At 44.5% G+C, this 20,436-nt stretch overlaps 2 protein-coding genes across 7 annotated transcripts; one reads left to right on the forward strand and one right to left on the reverse strand.

Moving 5' to 3' along the window:
• The first annotated feature begins 226 nt into the window (after positions 1-226).
• LOC144128968 (uncharacterized) lies at positions 227-7,935 on the forward strand. 4 transcript variants are annotated; one of them, XM_077662809.1, is made up of 4 exons: positions 227-416; positions 2,555-2,861; positions 4,184-4,324; positions 5,661-7,935. In XM_077662809.1, exons 2-4 carry the CDS (start codon positions 2,715-2,717, stop codon positions 6,633-6,635), a joined length of 1,263 nt encoding a protein of 420 aa, XP_077518935.1. In that variant the 5' UTR covers positions 227-416; positions 2,555-2,714; the 3' UTR covers positions 6,636-7,935. The 4 variants fall into 4 exon arrangements, with proteins under 4 accessions (XP_077518935.1, XP_077518937.1, XP_077518938.1 ...); XM_077662811.1 differs by lacking the exon at positions 227-416 and adding an exon at positions 871-1,383; XM_077662812.1 differs by lacking the exon at positions 227-416 and adding an exon at positions 949-1,181.
• On the reverse strand, positions 6,627-20,180 carry LOC144128967 (TBC domain-containing protein kinase-like protein). 3 transcript variants are annotated; one of them, XM_077662807.1, is made up of 25 exons: positions 20,162-20,180; positions 19,425-19,619; positions 19,243-19,309; positions 19,018-19,132; positions 18,880-18,953; positions 18,684-18,792; positions 17,205-17,274; positions 17,085-17,140; positions 16,821-16,882; positions 16,587-16,735; positions 16,112-16,241; positions 15,175-15,274; positions 15,069-15,115; positions 13,075-13,171; positions 12,865-12,999; positions 12,691-12,753; positions 12,240-12,417; positions 12,081-12,164; positions 11,390-11,475; positions 11,283-11,319; positions 11,051-11,212; positions 10,371-10,483; positions 9,888-10,033; positions 7,500-7,650; positions 6,627-6,761 (listed from the first exon to the last, which is right to left on the reverse strand). In XM_077662807.1, exons 2-25 carry the CDS (start codon positions 19,615-19,617, stop codon positions 6,648-6,650), a joined length of 2,538 nt encoding a protein of 845 aa, XP_077518933.1. In that variant the 5' UTR covers positions 19,618-19,619; positions 20,162-20,180; the 3' UTR covers positions 6,627-6,647. The 3 variants fall into 3 exon arrangements, with proteins under 3 accessions (XP_077518933.1, XP_077518934.1, XP_077518932.1); XM_077662808.1 differs by lacking the exon at positions 20,162-20,180 and adding an exon at positions 19,909-20,117 and having other exon boundaries at positions 13,075-13,168; XM_077662806.1 differs by lacking the exon at positions 20,162-20,180 and adding an exon at positions 19,909-20,117.
• Between the last annotated feature and the right edge of the window lie 256 nt (positions 20,181-20,436).

Below are 20,436 nucleotides of genomic sequence, written 5' to 3' on the forward strand. Positions count from 1 at the left end.
AATTAACGGCAAAAACACACTCTTTAAAAGTAAGTTTATAGTATAAAATTTTATATTTAGTAGCACAATGTGAACTGACTTATTGAACTTGAGCAATACCCGAATAAAGTAAATACATTCTAAAATATTTTATTGTTTAACAAAACAATGTTTTTTTATAGTTTTGTAAATATCACAGTTGTTAAAAATTTGAGTAAGCCTAAATAGTCCTCGCTATGCGCCAGCCGACTGCGCTGCGGACCTTTTCCCTTGAAGAAGGCTTAAGGAACATGGCGTTGTGAATCGAAGCGTGCGTCGCGTCGAAGAAATTGAAATCCGTGATTAATTAAAAACTGCTGGCTTCCTGGGTTATTTTACGAATCAAGAACGAACAGGCACTGCTTACGACGTCGAAAGCTTCATCGACCTAAACATAGGTAAGTATTGTAGGCCTAAATTTAGGCCAAAGTATTTGTAAGCCTAAAAGTTAGCGTTTTGGACGTCTTTGTGCTGTCGCCATTTTGCTCGGATGTGCTCGTGATCTGCTCCAGTGTTGTGCTCGACTTTGCCGCAGCTTAGGGGTTTTTATCGTTTTGTTTAGATCTACCTGCTCGCGTGTATTGTCTTAAACGACCTACGGGTGTGTTTAGTTAGCGTTAAGCAACGGTGGCCGTTTCTGGGATGCTTTATTGAACAGCTTGCGCAAGCTGCGTGCCTCGGCAGTCGATACACCGCCGCAACTTGTCTGCAATGACTTCACCACCAAAGGGGGAAACAAACGCAATAAAAGAAAAAGCTGGCGATGCCGAGAGTGTGCGTTTGGTCGATTGGCGTCTGTCGCTGTGCGTGAATTTCGGTGGAATGAAAAAATCTGGCAAAGCGGGTCCGGATGGGGGGTGGGGGTGGCAAGGAGGTTGGTTACGCGATTGTCTGGGTGCAGGATACTTGTTTTTTATTCCTTGAATTTGCGCGGCAGAAATCGCCGGTCAGTGGCGGGATCTTGCTGCCGCTTGTTCTGTTGGCTTTCTGCTCCGGCGCTGCCTGCGCTTGAAACGCACGGCCGGCTCTTGCGCCCCGCGTGTACGATGCGTTTCGCACTGCGCCGTCGCATTTCACGCGTAGCAGGCGAAGCGCGCCGCGAAGGCGCCTGCGTTCTTAACTCATGTTTGGTGCACGCCAGCCGTCAGAATGCTTGGGACAAGGTGTGTGCACTGCGGAGCGCTGGCATTTAGATGACGGGTAATCGTGATCGGGTGGGCATGACTGGAGGCGATTTGCTTCGTTGGCGGAGCCGGGGAGCACGTTGGCGCGTCGCATGTTACCGGCGTGGCCGAGTCGGAGGCCCGGCGGGAGTGGACCCGTAAGTGGACGGACCGGCATGGCCCGCTGGCGTATTTCCGCAGGGTTGGTTCTTCACTTTCTGCACCTGGCCGCTGCGTTTTTTTTTTAAATTTCATTTTGGTTCCTGCCGCGCAAGCTCCGGCGGCGTTCTCCCCCTTTCGCCGCGTGTAAAAAAAGAAAAAGCGCCGAAATTCTGGCGCCGAGTGGCCGGCGTTTGTTGGCGTGGTGAACATTGTGTGAAGTCCCGCCGGTTGTTGGAATTCCTTTGAAAGTGACGGCTGTCAGCGTGTCGGGAATGTTGCACAAGCCAAAGAGGAACGATGTGCGCTCTATCACTGGGGGCATTCCCTGCCGCTCGCGCGTTGAATAGACGACGCGGACGCTTTGTTTGTGCGCTGCGGTGTGCACGTGACAAACACTCACTGCTGTTGTCCTTTTTATTGGCGTGCTGCTGTTTGTCGTGGCCCAGTAGGTCATTTGAAAAGTTCCCAGATGCCGGCTTTGCAAATGCGAAGCAGGTTATTTGCTTGAAGTGTTAGATTTGAATTCGCAGCCATTAAATTAGGAAGCGGGTTTGAGAAGTTCTTTGCAGTCGAATCTGTGTTTGCGTTGCTTACAGCTTAGCATGACGAATGCGTTGCTGTGTTATAGGCAGCGAGACTCTTTAGATAAGGTATCGTAGGGTCATAGATAAAGACGCCGAGCTGGGAAAGCAGACAAGTGTGGCCTGACAGCCCCCTTATCGGCATTGCAGGAAGTGGAGGCAGTAATGCATCATTGCGCATTGTGCGTGCATGTAAATTCCCCATAATGCAGTGCTGTAACAGGCTGCAGCTGTCTATCAGCCGCATCTTTAATAACATTGTATTACTAAGTGTCACAGCCCTGATGAAGCTGTGGTCATTTGCATCCGTACTTGACCAGCCATTTGGCAAGAATTATATTCCAAAAGAGGGGAAAATTGGGTGGGTTCGTGCTCATTCATCTTTAGAAAACACAATGTCATCTTGTTCATGTTGTATAAAAGTATCTCACTGTTTGCATTTTTTGCACTGTGTCAAGATGAAGGGCATCCTAACATAGTGAATCTCTTGCAGCTTTGCACTGAAACCAAAATTCAAACGCCTTGCCTAGGTTTTGAAAGTGGTATCCGTGCGATTGCTTTATTGCTCTCAGTTTACGCGGGTATCTGTGAGCAGAGCTGATCTCTTTCCTCATTTGGTTTTGTCGGCAGATCGGCAGTGCTTGCTATTGGCTGTTGAAGGAGCAAGGTTGTGACCACCGGTCCCAGTGGTGCACTGGGATGGCCTAGTGGTGCATGGAAGGACTGCACCTAAAGGAACATAGTCAGCCCTGAGTGAGAGAGAGCGCCTCTAAGTGCAGCCGTTTCCAAGATGATGGAGGCAGCGACCCACTTCGTGGAGGTGGTGCCCGAGGACATGCAGACCTTGGGCACTGAGGAGGAGATGTTGCCACCCGTGTCAGCATCGGTCGTCTCTTCATCCTCCATCATCAACATGAACACGCTAATCTACTCGCAGGTGTGCATTGCTAATATCCTTTCATGTGTGGCCCTGCGCACCCCCTGTACAATGGCTCTGAGTGTACCAGGTACCTGCAGTATGAAAGGGAACAGTCAGCTTGCACATAAAACAAATATGGTTATTTCTGCACTGATAGCACAGGTGTCTTCTTGGTACTAATTTGCATGCTTGTGGAGTAGTCATCCTATTGATGTGCATAACTTGTTCCCTTTCATAATACTGTGGCCTGTACTTTACAAGTACTGCCTTTGTCTTTATCCTTTTTAAACATAATGCATAAGGGAAGGGTGCAAGGCTAATTGCCATACTTGCCTTGCATTACCATCTTCTCTGATTACTTCCATATTGCGATGACATCACTCGAAGAAAAGCTGTTGTACCTTGCAGTCATTGAATACTGACTGGTAGTGGAGCTCGAATGTTGTCTAAGCAATTGAATAGCCGAGTTGCATGTATGTAGCAGTTAGCATCATTTGTTTTGAAGCGGGTCTAAAACACATGCTAGAGGCCTCACCTAGATGTAACTTTCCATCAGAATCTGCTTGCAGTGAGTCATCGGAACACTGTCGTGAACCAGAGCTGTCATTCCCATGTGAAGCCTGTTTGTTGTAGAAGCTGTACTCTGTTGGCCAATCAGTCTTGGTACACCGTTTTTTATGGCCACTTGAGGGATTAATAGTAAATTCTGGTGTTAAATGATGCAAAAGAAAACACATACACAAGTACTTGTGCTGTTTCAACTATATATGACAGTCAGTTGCTTGTTCACAGGTGTGCCTCTTTGTTTGTGCCTGGTTTACTTTGTGAAGTATGTTGCACTTTGTCGTTGCCTGCTTCTATGTTGGGTTGCTCTGCCTTCAGTGCAGTTGTTTTTGATATCTTTGCATTATGTCTGATGGTCTATTGGTAGCAGCAAACAAAACCACCTTGTGTTAATGGCAAGCTCATTCTTTTTTTTTTTTTCTTCTTGAACAGCCTCAGTCATTGGTGAACATGATGAAGCAAACAATTACATTGTCTATGTTCATTGTGGAAAAATGGCAGTTTTCTGATCAGGAATGACATTTTTGATGGCACATTTAATACTGGCATCGCAGTATGTTGTGGGCAGCTATGGACCACAAACTAAAGGACTGCTGCATGTAGAGACATGTATGTTATACAGAGTGTTATGGAACTCTGTGTGCACTGGAAACAAAAGTGATCCTGTGTGGAAGTCTGCGGTTGGGGTTTCTTCACTGTTTACCGGTTCTGTTCGTCAGTGCATCGGGTTTTCGAGCATTTGTGGGCTAACTTTGTTGCTTGATTGTGTGTTCCAGGGCCCTGATGGCATTATTATGGAGGGAGATGAGATTGGGCCCGACATCGTGGGCGAGATTGTGACTGACGACAGCCCGGATATGCACAAACTGCCCACCAACCAAGTCATCCACATGGACCTAGCTCGAGAGAAACATCAGGTGAGAGTGTAGTGGATTGTAACATTTCGCTGTTATACTCTGTAGCCTATTGCATAAGTCACAGTGGTTGTGCTCCATACACATTTATGAAGAGTGCAGTCAATCACATACTACTATGTCTGTTAGCCATTGAAGACTATGTTGGACCATGGATATACTTTGCCTAACATATTTTTACTTATAGTGATTCAAGAAATAAAACATGCTCTCCTTGACGAACGAAGAAGAACAATGTTTTAAAGGATTGGCTTTTTCGGGACCCATGAAACTTCAGTGTTCTATGGCATTTTTTTATTTTCTTTTTGTTCTTCAGAGAGTACATTTTATTTCTTGAATTGCTATGCTTCTCTCTTACCAAACAGGACAGAGTGGAACTCTCGACTATGTTTGGCTCAGCTCCTCAAAATTAATACGTAAATTTGCATGAATCTAAAGCAAGTACTTTTTTCCCTCTAATTATCTATCAGAATGCGCGTTACACTATGCAGTAGACCCCTGCTGTTGCACTTTTCATGGGGCTGTGGAAAAAAAAAAAGTACCATCTGGGGTACATAGTTGCCTGGATACGTGCGTAATAATAACCATCGTTTGCTTCTTTTCTTTTTTGACATATACTAAGGGCAGCATGCTTCTCTGGAATTTGCGAGGCTTTGTGGCTGTCGTGATCGTTTCAATGCAGAGACGATCCTAAATGCCCTGCGACAGCATAGTTTCATTTTCATGTCTTCAGTCATTCGTGCTCGCACCGTGCTGGCGATGGAACTGCACTAATAGCCACAACTAGGCTCACGCCGCCCTGAAGTGCACTCGGCATCCGGTGCAACATGTCGGAAACCGCTAATGGAGTTACAATCCTGCTTTGGTCGATCTGCTCTTGCTGTTCCATGCGGGCTAAATCGGCTGTCAAAGTGTCGGCATGGGCTAAAAACCCATTGTTAATAAGTGGCATTCGTGATGTAGCCTGTGCAGTGCTGGATTTGGCCACATGCACTTCTGAAGTGTTGCCTTGTTACAGGCAACAACAATGGCGTGGTAGGTGACATTGTATTCATGCGCAGCTATGAACAGCAGTGGTGACGCTGTCAATGTAGAATAAGTAACTCAAAAGTAACTGTTGCTGGTGCATTTTTTTGGGACATTTTGTTTTCCCCGAGGCCTCCGATATGGTTGCCCTGAACAGTTTTAGTATGCACTGCAACTAATTTTTTGTTCTAATTTTACTGTAGGCTCAAACTCTCCCTTCATCGTATCTTTGAGCAGCTTTCCTGTGCTCATGCTATTTGACAAGTGGAGATAATTTTCGCTGCTGAGCATGCATTTTTATGTTGTCTTGCAGGAAACGCTGAGTGGCCTGGAGAGCCTGGAAGGCCAGGGCCTGCTCAGCATGAAGGGTCACACCCTGCACTCTCCAGTGAGCCAGATGCTGCTCCAGGAAGGGGAAGCCAATGGCGAGATCATTCTTGTGCCTAACTCGATGATCAAGCAGGAGGACATTATTGAAGGGGGCGAGGTGGTGGTGGGTCCGTCACCCGAGATGGCTGTCGAAGAGGCCCTCTTTGAGCCCACGCTGGAGGAAGACTGCCGCGCCTTGGCCCCAATAGAAGAGGTGGGCTATGAGTGTCAGGACTGTGGTGCCGTGCTCAAGAGTCGCAGTGCGTTCAAGAAGCATGCTCGCATGCACCACGGGGTGTCTCGCAAAGCGGCGCGCAATGCCAGCTACGCCAGCTCCGAGGAGAGCTCCCTGTGCCCACTCTACTCGTGCCCGTCATGCCCATACATGTCGCCTCGACGAGACAAGCTGGACAAGCACATAATGAAGCACGTCCTGCAGGAGGGCTTCCACCCGTGCGGCAAGAAGCGCCACAAGCCCGAGGCCCCTCCGCAGAGACACCGCCACAACGCAGAGGAGTACCGCTGCCCTTTCTGCCCGTACACGTGCACCGTGTACAAGGCTTACCGGAAGCACCAGAAGGCTCACGTGCTGGGCGCTGCCAAGCTAATGCCCGTCAAGCTCAGCTGCAAGATCTGCGGCAAGGACCGTTCCACGGAGGCAGACATGCAGAAACACATGAAAAAGCACCGCAGTGGGGAAAACTTTGTGTGCGACGTGTGTGGCTTTGCTAGCATCCAGCTGAAGAAGATCATCCAGCATCGGCGCATGCACACGGGCGAAAAGCCACACCTCTGCCCACACTGCAGCTATCGGTCGGCCCGGCGGGACAACCTGCGCTCGCACGTGCGCCGTATGCACAAAAAGGAGAACATGTACATCGACACGTTCAACCCGAACGAGGAAGTAGTGTATGAGTGAACAGCAGCAGGTTTATTGGGTCACTCGGGGGGGCAGCTCCAGGAGGCCTGCCGTGCGCAGAGCCTCGATGCCGCCGTGAAGGAGGCACACCCGTGCCTGGCCGCTGCGCACCAGTCCATTGGCCGCCTGCAGGGAGCCGGCCTCGCTTGCATGCTGCCACACTCCAACTCCGCTAGACCCCCCCTCTTTCCTTGTCACCAGTTCTTTCGCGCTATCTTTGTGCATTGAAAGAAGTAAAGCTTGGCTGAATGGCTCTGCATTTCGAAAGGAGGTTTTTGCAACACTCATGGACCTACATTCCAAGTTGTGGCCAACTGCTTTTCTTAGAAAAACAAACTTGCTGAAACTGCAAACTGAAGGGTGTTGACACTTCTTCATATGTTCTGCTCATAGATTTCATGCTCCTCTCTCTTGCACTCTGGCTTGCATGAGACACTAAAATAAATGGGTGATAAGCGTATACAAAATTCGAAGACATGTCAGTGATGTGCCAGTTGGTAAAGGCTCTATATCTGTAACCACTTAAATGCTATCAATGGTAGAACCAAATATGCATTCTTTGTTTTTGTAAGCTACACCACAGTTGTTTTATAAAGGTGCCACAACTAATTGCCTTCAACGTCGGACACATACTTCGCTTTTTTTTTTTTTTCAGGAACTAGCCATACATTCATTGAGAAGTGAAAATTAGTAATTAAAAATGCATAAGCTGACCAGCAGACTAAAGGTAAAATAACACAAATTACACAGAAGAGTAAGCGCAAGTTGTTGCAGGTACTGAGCCTGCTCTGTCCAGCTTGCAAAATTCAGTTTAGTTGCTCACAGGGACTTGGTATGGCGTTCTTACCAAGACCAGGTACTCACACTGACAGCTGTGTAGTGCTCTTTCTGGCTGCCAGCCACCACCACCATGCGCCCACCCTGCAGGGCTGATTGCAGTGGTTCCCCCCACTGGCCAGGCTCTCCGCTTCCTGGTGGGACATTCAGGGCCCCGGGAATGGTGCCCCGCTGGTATCTGCCTGTGTTCAGGAATGCTGTGCCGTATCCAGCTTTTCGTGCAAAAACCAACACACCTTTCTTTTTTTTTTCCCCCTCCCCGTCGTGTACTGTTCTTTGGGAGGAGAGGAAATCGGGGGCATAGAGTGCATCCGTAGTGATTAGAAGTATATATTGTGTTTTAAGACTGAGCCAGGAGCTCCTTGCTTAAATGAATCAGTGTGCCGCAGGTGCAGCACACAACTTGAAGCAGAATGAAGATGTGAATATGCCCGCAATAAAAATAATCTGTGTGGTGAGCATATTTTGTAGCTTTCCTCTGCAATGCAACGAAAGTTATGTTACTCGTGGTGGCTGTTGTCGCGCGTAAAACAGGCTAAACAGCACACTAACCAATTGATGGCGCCTTGAGAAACTTGACACTGCTCAGCTTATGCAAGACCTCTGAGCATAATAGATCTTGCCCAATTTTAAGTAGCGTACGCTTCTGTGTGGCTGCAGTCACAGCTGTCCTGCAGTATTTTCCGACGTCCTTATTCTTGCCATACTAGGCACCGAGATCATTTGCACGTATTGAGCCCGCACCTCAACAAAATTGCTCAGCTCAGTATCCTTTCCGAGGATAGCAATTACTGTTAAAATGCCTGCTGCTTGTTGTTCCACCAACTTTGCACAGGTCGGGTGCATAAGGCATTCCCAAGAAATGTGGGATACTTCAGGTGGTGATGCGGCTTTCGAATGGTGAAAAATGCCCCCCCCCCCCCCCCCCCCCTCCCCCTTTTTTTTCCCTAAAATGATTGTATCAGCTCTGATGCCTTGTTTCTATGCTGTTCCAAAGTTTCATTGCTGAAATCCTTTGAGACTTACTGCTAAAAATTTTTTGTGAGCCACGGTGGCATTGCATTTTGGGGGACATGCTCAAAATATCGGTGTTCTTCTCAGTTTCGGTTTTCTGACTACATGCTCGCCTTGTGGAGCAGATTTCTTCATGACTGCTTTGACCCAGTTTGTTTTTTTTGCACTCTCAAAGCTTCAGTCATTGCGATGACATTCTTTCATTTTCATTTTGATGAATTGTAGGTGTTTCGTGAGACATCTGGTTTACAGTTAAGACATGTCTATGCAAACTGTTTTGAAAAAGAATGTTGAGAATGTCAGCACGTGTAGCATGCATTCAGAAATGCAATTAACGTTAAACCGGTCTTCTTCTAACACATTTTGTCTAGTCTGCAGGTGTTTCACAAGGTGTAGAAGAGAAAAAATGTATTAAAAAAATGTTCTCCATATAGAGTGCTGAAATTTTGTGAACTTTGAAGTTTGAGAGCACTAATAACACGCTGAAAAGGTTTCATCAAAATCAATAAAAAAAATAAGAAAGCTCGTGTTGAAAGTCGCATCACACCTTAAACTACTGGCTCAAATGGATATTGGAATTTTTAGAATAAAAGTTTAAAGGACGTTCGTATAGTGTGGCAGTTCCAGAATCAAGCTGTATGTGTAAGAGAATCATTCTCATTTCAAATGGAGGTGGATGCCTGGCTCATGAGATTGAAGTTGATATTTCCCATCTTTGTGTACAACTGTGTCAAGCGTGGGCAATCTTCTCATGTTTAACACATTTTGAATCTGGCATGCTTCTTATGACATTCAGGACCTTGGCTTCCTGAGGTTGAACTAATGGGCTCTAAAAATTCCGTTCCCATTTAAAACGGGCAGCCAAGTTGTGCAGTTTTGCTTCAGCCATGGATAAGCAGAACTGTTTCAAAACTTTGTACAAGTTACCATTAATCAGATTCAGCTCCTATAGCCCTGTATGCAGGGCACTGCACATTTATAGGGTTAATGACTTGACTGAGGGTGGAGCCACTTCAGCCCTGAGCCAATAACGCTTCACCAAAGGGACCTTCAGTAGGGGCCCTTGTCCATCTCTAATTATGTTACTTTTGTAAAGTGATTGCACTGGGGCAGTTTAAGTGCAAGGTTTTGTTAGCTTATACTGTGTGCACATTTAAGGGACACAAAAAAAAATGAAAATACGAAATGCCACCTTGCAAAAAAGAAGCTAGAAATGAACTCTAGCATTAATGTTGGTCACATAAAACATTACTAGTATATGGATATTCATATTGCCTGCTACAATGACTATATAGCCAAGGTGTCTGAATGATTAGCCAGCACTGTCTTCTGTTTGAGAGGTGTCGAGCATCTTTTGCTTGCACATCACCCTACCAAGCAAAGATGACAATTTAAGGATACTCGTCCGGAGGGCGAACATCAACAACGAGCAGGTGCAGTTTGGAGCTGTCTCTTCGGGACATCTCGAGCACACCAAGCAGGTCATGGGCTGAGATTCTTGGGCAGAGCTCAGCCTTGAGCTCCTCCAAAGCCACCGGAGACATGCCCTGCACACCACCACAGACACCCTTCAGAAAAAAACTGTCCTGGAGATACCTACACGACACGTTTTTCATGTGCTGTTGCAGTATTTGTTTAGCATGCCAGACATATGATAGATGCACCATGGCTGACGTACACTGATCTTGCAACAAACCAGAACTGCTTCTGTGTTGGCCGAAACCTTAAATGCTATGAATGGGCAATCAGCAATACAAGTAAAGAGCAGCTCAATTTGCTGTTCATTTAGCGCAATGTTTTAAGGATGGTACAACTTCCCTGCATGTTAGCCTGCGTTGTCAAACAAGTTTGCAAAGTCAAGAGGCTGACGGCATGCACGCTCACAAGTGGATCTTGGGGCTGGCTGCCTGGCCTTGCATGAGCTCTGAAGGTGGAGCTCTGCGGGGTACTGCAGAAGATGCGGATGGAGTCTTGGACACATCTCTGTATGTCTATTTCTGTGGGAATCAAGTGTGAAAAAAGGGGAGAATGGCACTTGACAGATGCTTCAAGCAAGCAACTCGCAAAGCAGCCTTTGTGCACAATCTGGCAGCCAGTTGGTCCATTATGAAGGGCAGGTACCCTTTTTTGAGAGCGAGATTGTGGTTGATATTTTATCGTGATCCTTTTTATACACTCCTGCCTTTGACTGCATCAAAAGGCCCTCAGCAACAATGATAGTAAGCCTGTGATAACTGCAGGAGAGAATTGGATCAAATCAAAATTTGTCAAATATTGGCCCATAATTAAAAAATGTTTCAATGAATAAAATGCTGTGATTATTAACTGTGCAAAGTAATTGACTGATGATTCTAGTACGGCTGCTGGCATTAACATACTTGTCAAAATAACTCGTTCCATTGCCATTATTTGTTGCACATTTTTGCAATGCGACTCGTGCATAAATAATATGAGCCCACTACTTGCTACTGCTATATAATTGGTCACAACTTGCAACAAGTGAAAAACGGACGATAGAGAGGGAGCACTACGACGGTGTTATGTCGGCACCGCCACGCACTCACCAGGCATGTCTGAGAAAAGAAGAATGCATTCGTTGAAGCCAAACGAGAGCAGATCTGTGCGAAGTTGCTGCAGAATGGCCACACCAACACACAGTGGAAAGCTGTCCCTGCCCAGCAAGAGCGTGTCCCAGAGGTGAAATATCTTGTGCAGGGGAAACACATCTGTGTGCAGGACAGCCACCGTCAGTGCAACTTAGCTCTGAGAGACAGAAATGTCTCTGGGCAGACTTACGTGTGTACATTGTAAGGAACCATGGAATTGAGTACAACTGTTGTGAGGAAAATACAAAGAGTTACCAGTTAAGAGAGTGCCATTTAACAGAAAAACGGGTAGCTCACCTCTGGAAGAAAGCCAATACTGTCTAGATGGTTTGTCAGCTCTGGGTCATGGAAAGCAACCAAGTGTGAAAAAACTGCCAGGTACTCTGGAAAGGATGCCAATAAAACTGCTGTTACCAGTGCTATCCTCAAAAGCACAATACGTGTCTGAAGATGACAAAATGTGCAACAGTCATAACTGCCTCAAAGGAGCTCTGGCATTGACTTTTTGAGAGCTTTTTGCTTTTACAGCACCTTACGTTAAATAAGCTTGTACTCACAGTACCCCAAGAAAATCCCATCAACATTTATACAAAGTGTTGCACTTTGGCTTTGACTGCCAGGGAAGTATTAGAGCCAAACAATGCTGTCATGCATACCCCAGCAACACACGTTTAGTTAACCATAAAAACCTCACACTTCACATTTTCTCACATTGTACAGCTCTGTGTGACATAAGCGATCATTCCTTCCTTCAGACACACCACAAGTGCAGGTGCTATCAGTCTGATGTTATGGTTTGTGGGTACTATCACATGCACACACTACTATTTAAACTTATGCGACTGCAGCATCTTTAACATCAAAATATGTTCCACAAAGGCTTCATTTGATATGCGGCAGCTGACACTAGCAACTGCATAAAAATGAATCATGAGAACATTTTGGCTCCGGTGAGTTTCCCCAAGTTCATATACGTGACTAACCTCACCTTTTATGACTTGAGAGTTGTCCTGGAGGAAAAAGTCATACAGGTACCTCGAGATAAATGTGGACAGGCATGCATATGCTGAAGCTGCGTGAAACAAATAAATGCATCAGCTTAGATCAGCTGCACACTTCGTATGCTCCCTAACAACAATGGAACTACCTTCATCATTGAAGTGCAGATGCAAGAACGGAGCGCACAGTGAGTCTAGGCCTTGCCAGTAAACATAGTGAGGGTGGCTGATAACCCAAGCTTTCAGGAGGCGCTTGAATTTGGCATGAGCACTAGGTGATGACAACAGCTCATCGTATTGATGACATCGAGGAATGTCAACCTCAATCTGGAAATGAGACGGGATTCTTTTGAGGAAAAAGCATTCACTTAACGCTCGAACTATCAGCTGCAGTACATACATATCCCAGAACTATGGGCACAGCTCATGAAACATTGTACAGGAAAATGTTTTTTTTTTTTTTAAATGCATACAAACAATTCATTTTCAATCACAAGCCCTAATGCAACACATGTGCTAAAGCAAATAAGACAGATGAATGAGATACTCTCTGCTGTTGTGGGCAGGTATACAGGGGTATAGTCCTTGTTACAAACTTGCCTGTCTGTCAGTTGGGGTCGGTGTTTCCTTGTCAATGGCTTCATACTCTCTCAGGAGGTCGCCCTGCACCAAATGTTGGCGAAAGTTACTTTTCTCACCCTGAGAGGCTGCTACATATAAAATAGTCATGAAACAGTTGCTTTCTTTTTTTCAAACATTTATAAACTTGCTTACTTGTACATCTAATAATGCTGACCAGATGTGGGCCCTATACAGTGGAGGGATGTCCAGCTTTGCCTCGTGGATAATGCGCTGCTTTTGATATGGGTACGCTTCCAACAATCGGTTGTACAGGATCACACGCTGCAACTGCATTTTGAAACATAAGTAATCTTACCACCTATTCACTGCACCACAGCTGGTTCGGTGAAGAAGAGGTCTCACTTGGTACTCAATGTCTTTTTCACGAATGATCACAGGTAGCGCTGCAGTGTTACTCAGGTCGTTACTGGAATTCGGGCTTGGAGGGACATTCTGTCTACTGAAAGCAATTGTTTGGCATGGCTCCATTAATTCCGCTGCACCAATACCAAAAACTATAATCTGTTTCATACACAGCAGGCAACGCTGTGGAGGCTGCAGATGTAATGCATCCGGGAAACCATATTACTCTGCCACGTATCTTTCGTCATTCTCCAAGCCTCAGTGAGTGTTTGGACAAAAACAAAGAGCGCTATAAAACAAAATGGTAGCACTGAAAATTATGGTTGAACCTGCGATGCTTCTGGCTATAATTTTCACTGACTGTGAACTACTTTTTAGGCGCAGACGGAGTAAGGGCGATTCGCCCTACCAGCCGCGTATCAGACCACCAAAGCCATTCTTACTTCTTGAAGTCTCAATGAGTTGGAGGATGAAAATGTGGAAAGAGGTAAAACGAAATCCAGGAGATTGCCATTCATGGAACTGAAGATCTGTTGCAACTAAATATGCTTGTGTTCGCTTTGGCTGCAGGGCGAATTACTTTTTGGGCACGGACATAGTCTGCGTGAACAGGTGCACTATTTTTGGCAGCGTTATCTGCTATGTATAAAACAGAGTATAGCAGATGCAGACACACAAGGTCTCTCATAACAGCAACTACCAACTAAAGCTTTCTATTTCCATTATGTGACAAAAAGGAGAACTTCCAAAGTCAACAGTGGGAGGGAATTGTGTTGCAGGCATAGGGCAAGATTACATAACAGATGAAACTTTATTCCCCTGGTGTGGGGCAATAGCGACACAAATGCTTCATGTAAATTACTGCATGCACTCATGCACTTGTTGCGTCTTTCATGGAAACAATTTTTAGCATGTAGAATCTAAGTGGTGTTTCTAAAAATTTACAAAGCTATCAATTTTTCCCCAGCCCTATCTAGTTGAAATGTTGTTACTTTTATGATTGGAAGACACAGTCCAAAGAATGTGCTCCCACAAACATTTTTTCGGACACTCATTACAGTGGAGCTATGCATCGCGTTTACGCAATTTTAGCATGCTTTTCAGCCATTTCCTCTTCTATATGGTTCCTCCTGAACATTAGGTGCCTACTTTTATAAGGAGCTTTTTTGTTCAATCACTAGCAAGAGAGATGCAGATAGGAAGACTGGCTATCCTGAGAGGGATGTGAGCATGGTTTGAATTTCAAATGTTTTTTAATTGTTACATATACGGTTTAAACTTTTTGCTAAAATGATGATAATATTTTGCAATGATGATATAACCTCCCAAAACCCAATTTATATGCTGTGCTGGTTTATTTTGAATTCCTGAAACTAGTCAAGCATTCTAGTCACCCATTCTGAAACTAGTCAAGCCTAGCAGCGATGCATTCTTTTATTATAGCAGCAGCAAAAGTGTTACACAAGAACCATATAGTCTGTGCCACCATATGACAACGGTGTATGCACTGCCACCAGTGGCTCCCTCTTAAGCGGTGTTTCTAGTAGTAGATGCAATTTCTTACGAGATGCATCAGTGGGGAGTAGCATCTTTTAGTTTTGCTCTGTAACCTTAGGTGATCCATCGCTAAACGCGGGAAATATCTCAAAGGTTTCGTTGACGCAACATGACCGGAAGGTGGCAAAATTATATTACAATAATTAAATGAACCATTGCAACATCCCTCTTCTCCAGTGAAATTTCCCATCAGTAAATGTATGCACGTTTCCAAACTGCTCATATCAGCTGCTCTTCATCTCATTTGTAAAGCTAACTCATGTTAGCTGCTTTGCCTTTCCTTAAAGCCCCGCCTCATTAATGGTTGAAAGACTGAGTGATAATAATATGTTCAGCAATACTAATGGTCAGTTCACATTCTGTTCTATCAAGAGCTCTTGAGACAGCTGATTATATTAAGTGATGAGAAGAGCTATGTTGTTAAAACTGGCACTTACGTTTCTATTAAAGGGTAGTAAAGGCTTGGATCCATCCCTTTCAGCCTCTGCAATAAATGAAGAATGTTTCATACCATGTTTACAGACAATACACAACTAAAGATACCTGACAAAGCTGTTCTGTGGGCAGAAGGACAACTGTGTCATCATAAAAGAATACAGTGTCCTTTTTTTGGCCAAGCTCTTCTCCTTCTAGAAGTACAATACTGCAAGCAAAAAAAAAAAGATAATGTGAGTACAAATGCAACGACACGAATGCACAGGCATGCTGAACACTAACGACCACTACAGGACTGCAAGTGCCTCTTGGATGGCTTTTCATTTGGACCACAACAAAGGTGTGTGCAGGACCTTTGTTGAAGTGACATTGGAACATCTTTCTTAGACAGTGAAGTTTGTCTCTAGGCTGTCCTGTCCTTACAACATTTCTAGCATGCCAGATGGTACAACACCAGCATTTGGGTGGTATCAAACCTATTAATCTTATTTTTCTAAGGAGTATGCAAAGGCTGCACTTAAAACTTTCCATCCTCTCAGATGCTTAATTACACAATTTCTGTGAAAAACTAGCATCTGTTATGTCCGTATGTGTTGCTCTGTCCTCATCTCAAAACAAGCGCTAGCAAATATGATTCTGTGAAAACTAATTTCTCCTCAACACTTGTTTTAGAGCCTCAATAATACTTCTTAGAACTCAGTCCTGCCAAGAAACCTCTCGTGAAACAAATCAACATATTTTAATCATTTCAAATCACTCGCACTTGCAAAACAAATAGAAGAAAATGCGCATTCACCAGAGCTGTGTTAGTGCTACCGTAAAACGTGTAGACTTCTATCTTAAAAATTATTCTTAGAGTTAAAGCTGTTATATCGTTGCTTTAGCCATATGACCTTGCAATCTATCGGTGAATCTACAGCGTGAGCTGTAGATACAACTACATACCCAATGGCCATTCATAGCTCTTGTTCCTTTATTACTTGATTTCTATATCTAGAATGTGGCCATCAGTGCAAAGGCAGAACCATGTTAAGTGCATAAATACCATGGCAATGTGCAGATAGGTGGCTTGGCACGCAGACATCCTTGCTTGCGGAGTTCCGTCTCGGCATCTCCACCAGCCAAGCGCCACAAGGAATACAATTCTGGGAGAGGCCGTTCTTCCAGTGGGCTTCCTGAAAGTTCGGCAAAATATAGTATGACTGATGCTCGCCATCAAAGAAAACTCATCCCTAGCCATGAGTCAAATCGGTTGGTTTAACCAAAAACTAGACATGCCGTGAAGTGCACTAGGCCTGCGGTGAAGTGCAGACTAAAAAGAGTCATAAGTGCAGATGAAAACATGCCATGCAGTGCACCTATGAGCTGGCTTTGTGACTGCTGTCACAGTTGCCTACCAGGGCAAAATTTGAGATTCCAGAGGCTGCACAAATGCTATGTAGTTTTCTATTAATTAATACTGCCTGGTCTATGCTATGCTTGAACCTCATAAAAAAAAAAAAGGCGGAATGAATCCTTACCAAAGCAAGGCGTACACTTTAGAGGACCCAGTGACTCGCATCGTAGTGGCATGACTCCCAAATGCATAGCTCGTGGAGGTGCACTATCTCCCATCTCATCCAACTTTGCTGACACAAAGGGATGTCCCAGAAGTTCCTTAGCCGATGGTCTTAGAGATGAATATGAAAGAATAGCATGTTACTAGCATGGCCATCACAGCTTTTATTTTTTAAATCCACAGTCACAAATTTTACCTTTCCTTCGGTAGAAACTTTAGACATAATGAGATGAAGGACTTCAGGGAAGAGTCTAGCTCCTGTAAATAAGCCACCCCCAGAGGCGTCCACTTAGTAACAAGGAACTGCTTGTAACTTTGTAATGAGGAACTACTTGTATGCACAAAATAAGAAAGTATAAGTAATTTTCTTTGATAGTGTAAACAAGACGACCTTAATATTTCTATAGTTCTGCAAGGAAATGTCTCTCAACCGCTGCTAGAAAAAAAAGGCTTCACATACCTCAAGTTTAGTGCTGAGAGGGTCTGACTCAGCCAGAAGTGACAGTATGTCTCCATCTATCAAAAACAATAAGCATAGGATGCTACATTGTCAAACACACTATCAAAACAAGGTTTCTACCTTGCTTAATGCAGCCCAGTAGCTTAGTAAAAATCTGGTCAAGGCTTGCTCCTTTCCAAACCTCTTGGCCCTGCAAATGAGAGAAGACTTTAGGTTTTTCTTTTCACTTTCTGACTGCTGCATGCATAAGATATATGTCTCCACAGAGGACACAATGTGAAATGCCTGCTGGGACACTCGTATATATGTTTAGTTACCAAAAATTTGGCAGCACAGCTCTGCAAACGAATGCAATAGACTTTTAAAAAATTCAAAGCAAGTTTACGACAATAAAGATTATCGCAGGTAAAAAATTGGTAGTATCCAACCTGAAACAAATAGCTAGCAAGTGTTGTGCATGAAGCAACATGGGATCAATGGTGAGTTCATACCGGTGACTCAAGCAATGACATGCTTTTATACATTTACTGTTCACAGAAGCCCAGCAAATGCAGTCACACACAAGCAACCTAGCACCTGAACCTGTTCTGACCAGACCCACTATTCAAAAAACAGAACAAGACTGCCAAACAGCGGAGTTGCTTTCTGCAACTTATTTGTATAAATAATGGCCAGTTGATGAAATTCAGATAATATAAGTAGGCAGTAGGTTGTACAAGATACACGTGCTGAAGGAATTGGGATACAGTCTGGTTTGGTTTGGTTTACGGGGTTTAATGTCCCAAAGCAACTCAGGCTACGGGAGATGCTGTTATGGAGGGCTCTAGATAATTTTGACCACCTGGGGCTCTTAACATGCACAGAAAACGCACAGGACACGGGCCTCTAGCATTACACCTCCATTGTAATGTGACTGCCGCATGCGGTATCGAACCCGCACCTTTTGGGTCAGCAGCTGAGCACCATAACCACTGAGCCACCTAGGTGGCTGTGGAAAGAATATGGTCCACCTAATTAAAAACAGCAAGATAACTGGTTTATTCTCTACTCATCCTTTCGCTAAATCGGTAGAGCATTGCACACGACATGCAGAGGTCGTGCATTTGGACACCACTGGTGCCATGTAGTTGTTTTTTCTTCTATTTGCTAATCAGTTGTCTTGCAGATAAAAGAATGGTTACACTACTAATTTCAACAAGGCAAGTTGTTGGGCGAGTTGGTAATGGTTACATAACTACGGAGCAGCACTAGGTCATGTTGCATTGTACAGTTAAAGGGCTACAAAATTATCATTGATGAATACCACAAAAATATTCCCCTATGCTTTCCTCAGTTCCATCGACTGTTGGCCTTCTTCATGTATGCGTCATAATGAGCCCCATCATTTCCCTGTCCTTGTCTGCAAAATAGTAGCACTGTAAGATTTTAAGTTCATTGTTGCAATATGCAGTAGCAAGAATACAAGCAAAGATATGAGCACAAGTAAATATTTTTTTATACAATCAGGAATGCTAGCATTGCTCATGATGGACAGCAGTGCTATTGTCATCTAAAAAGAGACCCACAGCTGTACGCATAAACTGTGAAAAAGTACCATACCAAGGCGAGTTCTACGGTAATGATGCCCAAGGACCAAATGTCAGCTTTTGGACCTTGTAGTGATCGCCTCTCCTGGGTTAAAATTTCAGGAGCAAGGTATTTCGGTGTCCTGCAGTATGAATATGCACGCTCATATGTAAAACAGAGTTAAAAATATAGTCTTCTAGTAGCAACATATTACTAGTTGTCATCTCACCCCAATGGGAAAGGAACGGTCCTTCCATTCTCTGTCATGTGGCATAAACCATAGTTGGAAAGCTTAACTTGTTGCTGTAAAAGAGTGGGTTGAGGACATAAATCTCGATTTCCTTTTCAACCAAAGTAATCGACATACCTTGTCATCCAAAAGAATTGAACTTGGAGACAGTGCGCGATGAATGATTCCTCTACTGTGGAGGTAATCCAGAGCCTCTAGCACTTCTCTGCATATCCTGCTAATGTTCTCGACTCTGAAAAGTGAGAAGTGTTACAATATAATGCACGCGATCTATACGTATATACGTATCCGTACAAAAAAATCTGAAAGTTTCAGCTAGGTGCTTAGAACAGCGGGACTTACGACAACTTCTTTGGGATTTCATCTCGCAAGTTATTCCGGAAGTGTTCGAAGACGACCACAAGCCTCTCTATGGTGATCGAAATTGAGTATGAGAAAGCGGAGTGGCTTTGTGATCATGCATGGCCATGCAAGTAGATCTCTGCAGTGTGCCAAAAGTTTTTTCGGGATGAACATGATCTTACCATGCTTGCTGCGAAATGCATCCAGGTATGTACAGAGGTTCTTATGAGACAGGCATTTCAGAAATTGAAACAGGCCAAGAACTCTTATTGAATTCGGAGTCAATGGCAATCCGTTGTTGCCACAAGTGTCCTTTGCGTGGCAAGAGGCAAAAAATGTCCTCGTGCCTAGTGTTGTCTTTTTCAGTGAGTACATATCTGCAACGACAAAGAATAAATGCCGCCGAGTTTATTCTTCACTGCAGCATGAACAGAAGGAATCAATACAATGATCACAACGCGCATAAAGCCGGTACCTATAGTGTGAGGCGCAGTACGTGTTTTAGGGGTCAGTTAAGTTGCCTTTTTTATTTTTTTCTAGTAAAAGGGTCAAATAGCAGCTGTCGACTGAAAACCACCCGTAAATTTCACAGATCAGGGGCTAGATGATTTGCTTCTTTGCAAGCTGAAGTTGAGTTGAGAACTGACAGCGTAACGTCAGACTTACTCGTGGTAAGCAGCTGAATGCAACGTGAAAGTGCACACAATTCACATTGTCTAAAGCACAAGCCAGCATCAACAGCAACGAGCAATCGTACGCATCTGATGAGAAGTGCATGACTTCAATTCCCACGTCCCATTCATCGGGTAAGCACAACTTTCGCCCAGCCGCCCGCCCCACAACAAACAGCTGTCGCCGCCCCCGCCGACGGTGCCACCTAGGCATTCAACCACCAGGAATATGCGCTGGCCCTACTTACATGTTTAGACTCTACGGCACAACCAGCTGATTGTTCTCTAATCACGCTGACGTAAAATTATCTGCTTTTCTGTGAACAAGCTCAAAGCGTATGGGCTTTTAAGAAATATACAGAAAATGTTGCATATATGTTGTAACCAGCGGCAGTGAAGCTATAATGATGCGTACATCATAGTGTTCGTAGGTTTCATAGCCACAAGATTAGTGCACGACCAGGGCGACGTTAGACCGCGCAACCAACGGCAGAGGGTGCAACAAGCGATAATCCATAAAGGG

This window comes from Amblyomma americanum, chromosome 4, assembly GCF_052857255.1.
Source record: "Amblyomma americanum isolate KBUSLIRL-KWMA chromosome 4, ASM5285725v1, whole genome shotgun sequence".
Classification (NCBI taxonomy): domain Eukaryota; kingdom Metazoa; phylum Arthropoda; class Arachnida; order Ixodida; family Ixodidae; genus Amblyomma; species Amblyomma americanum.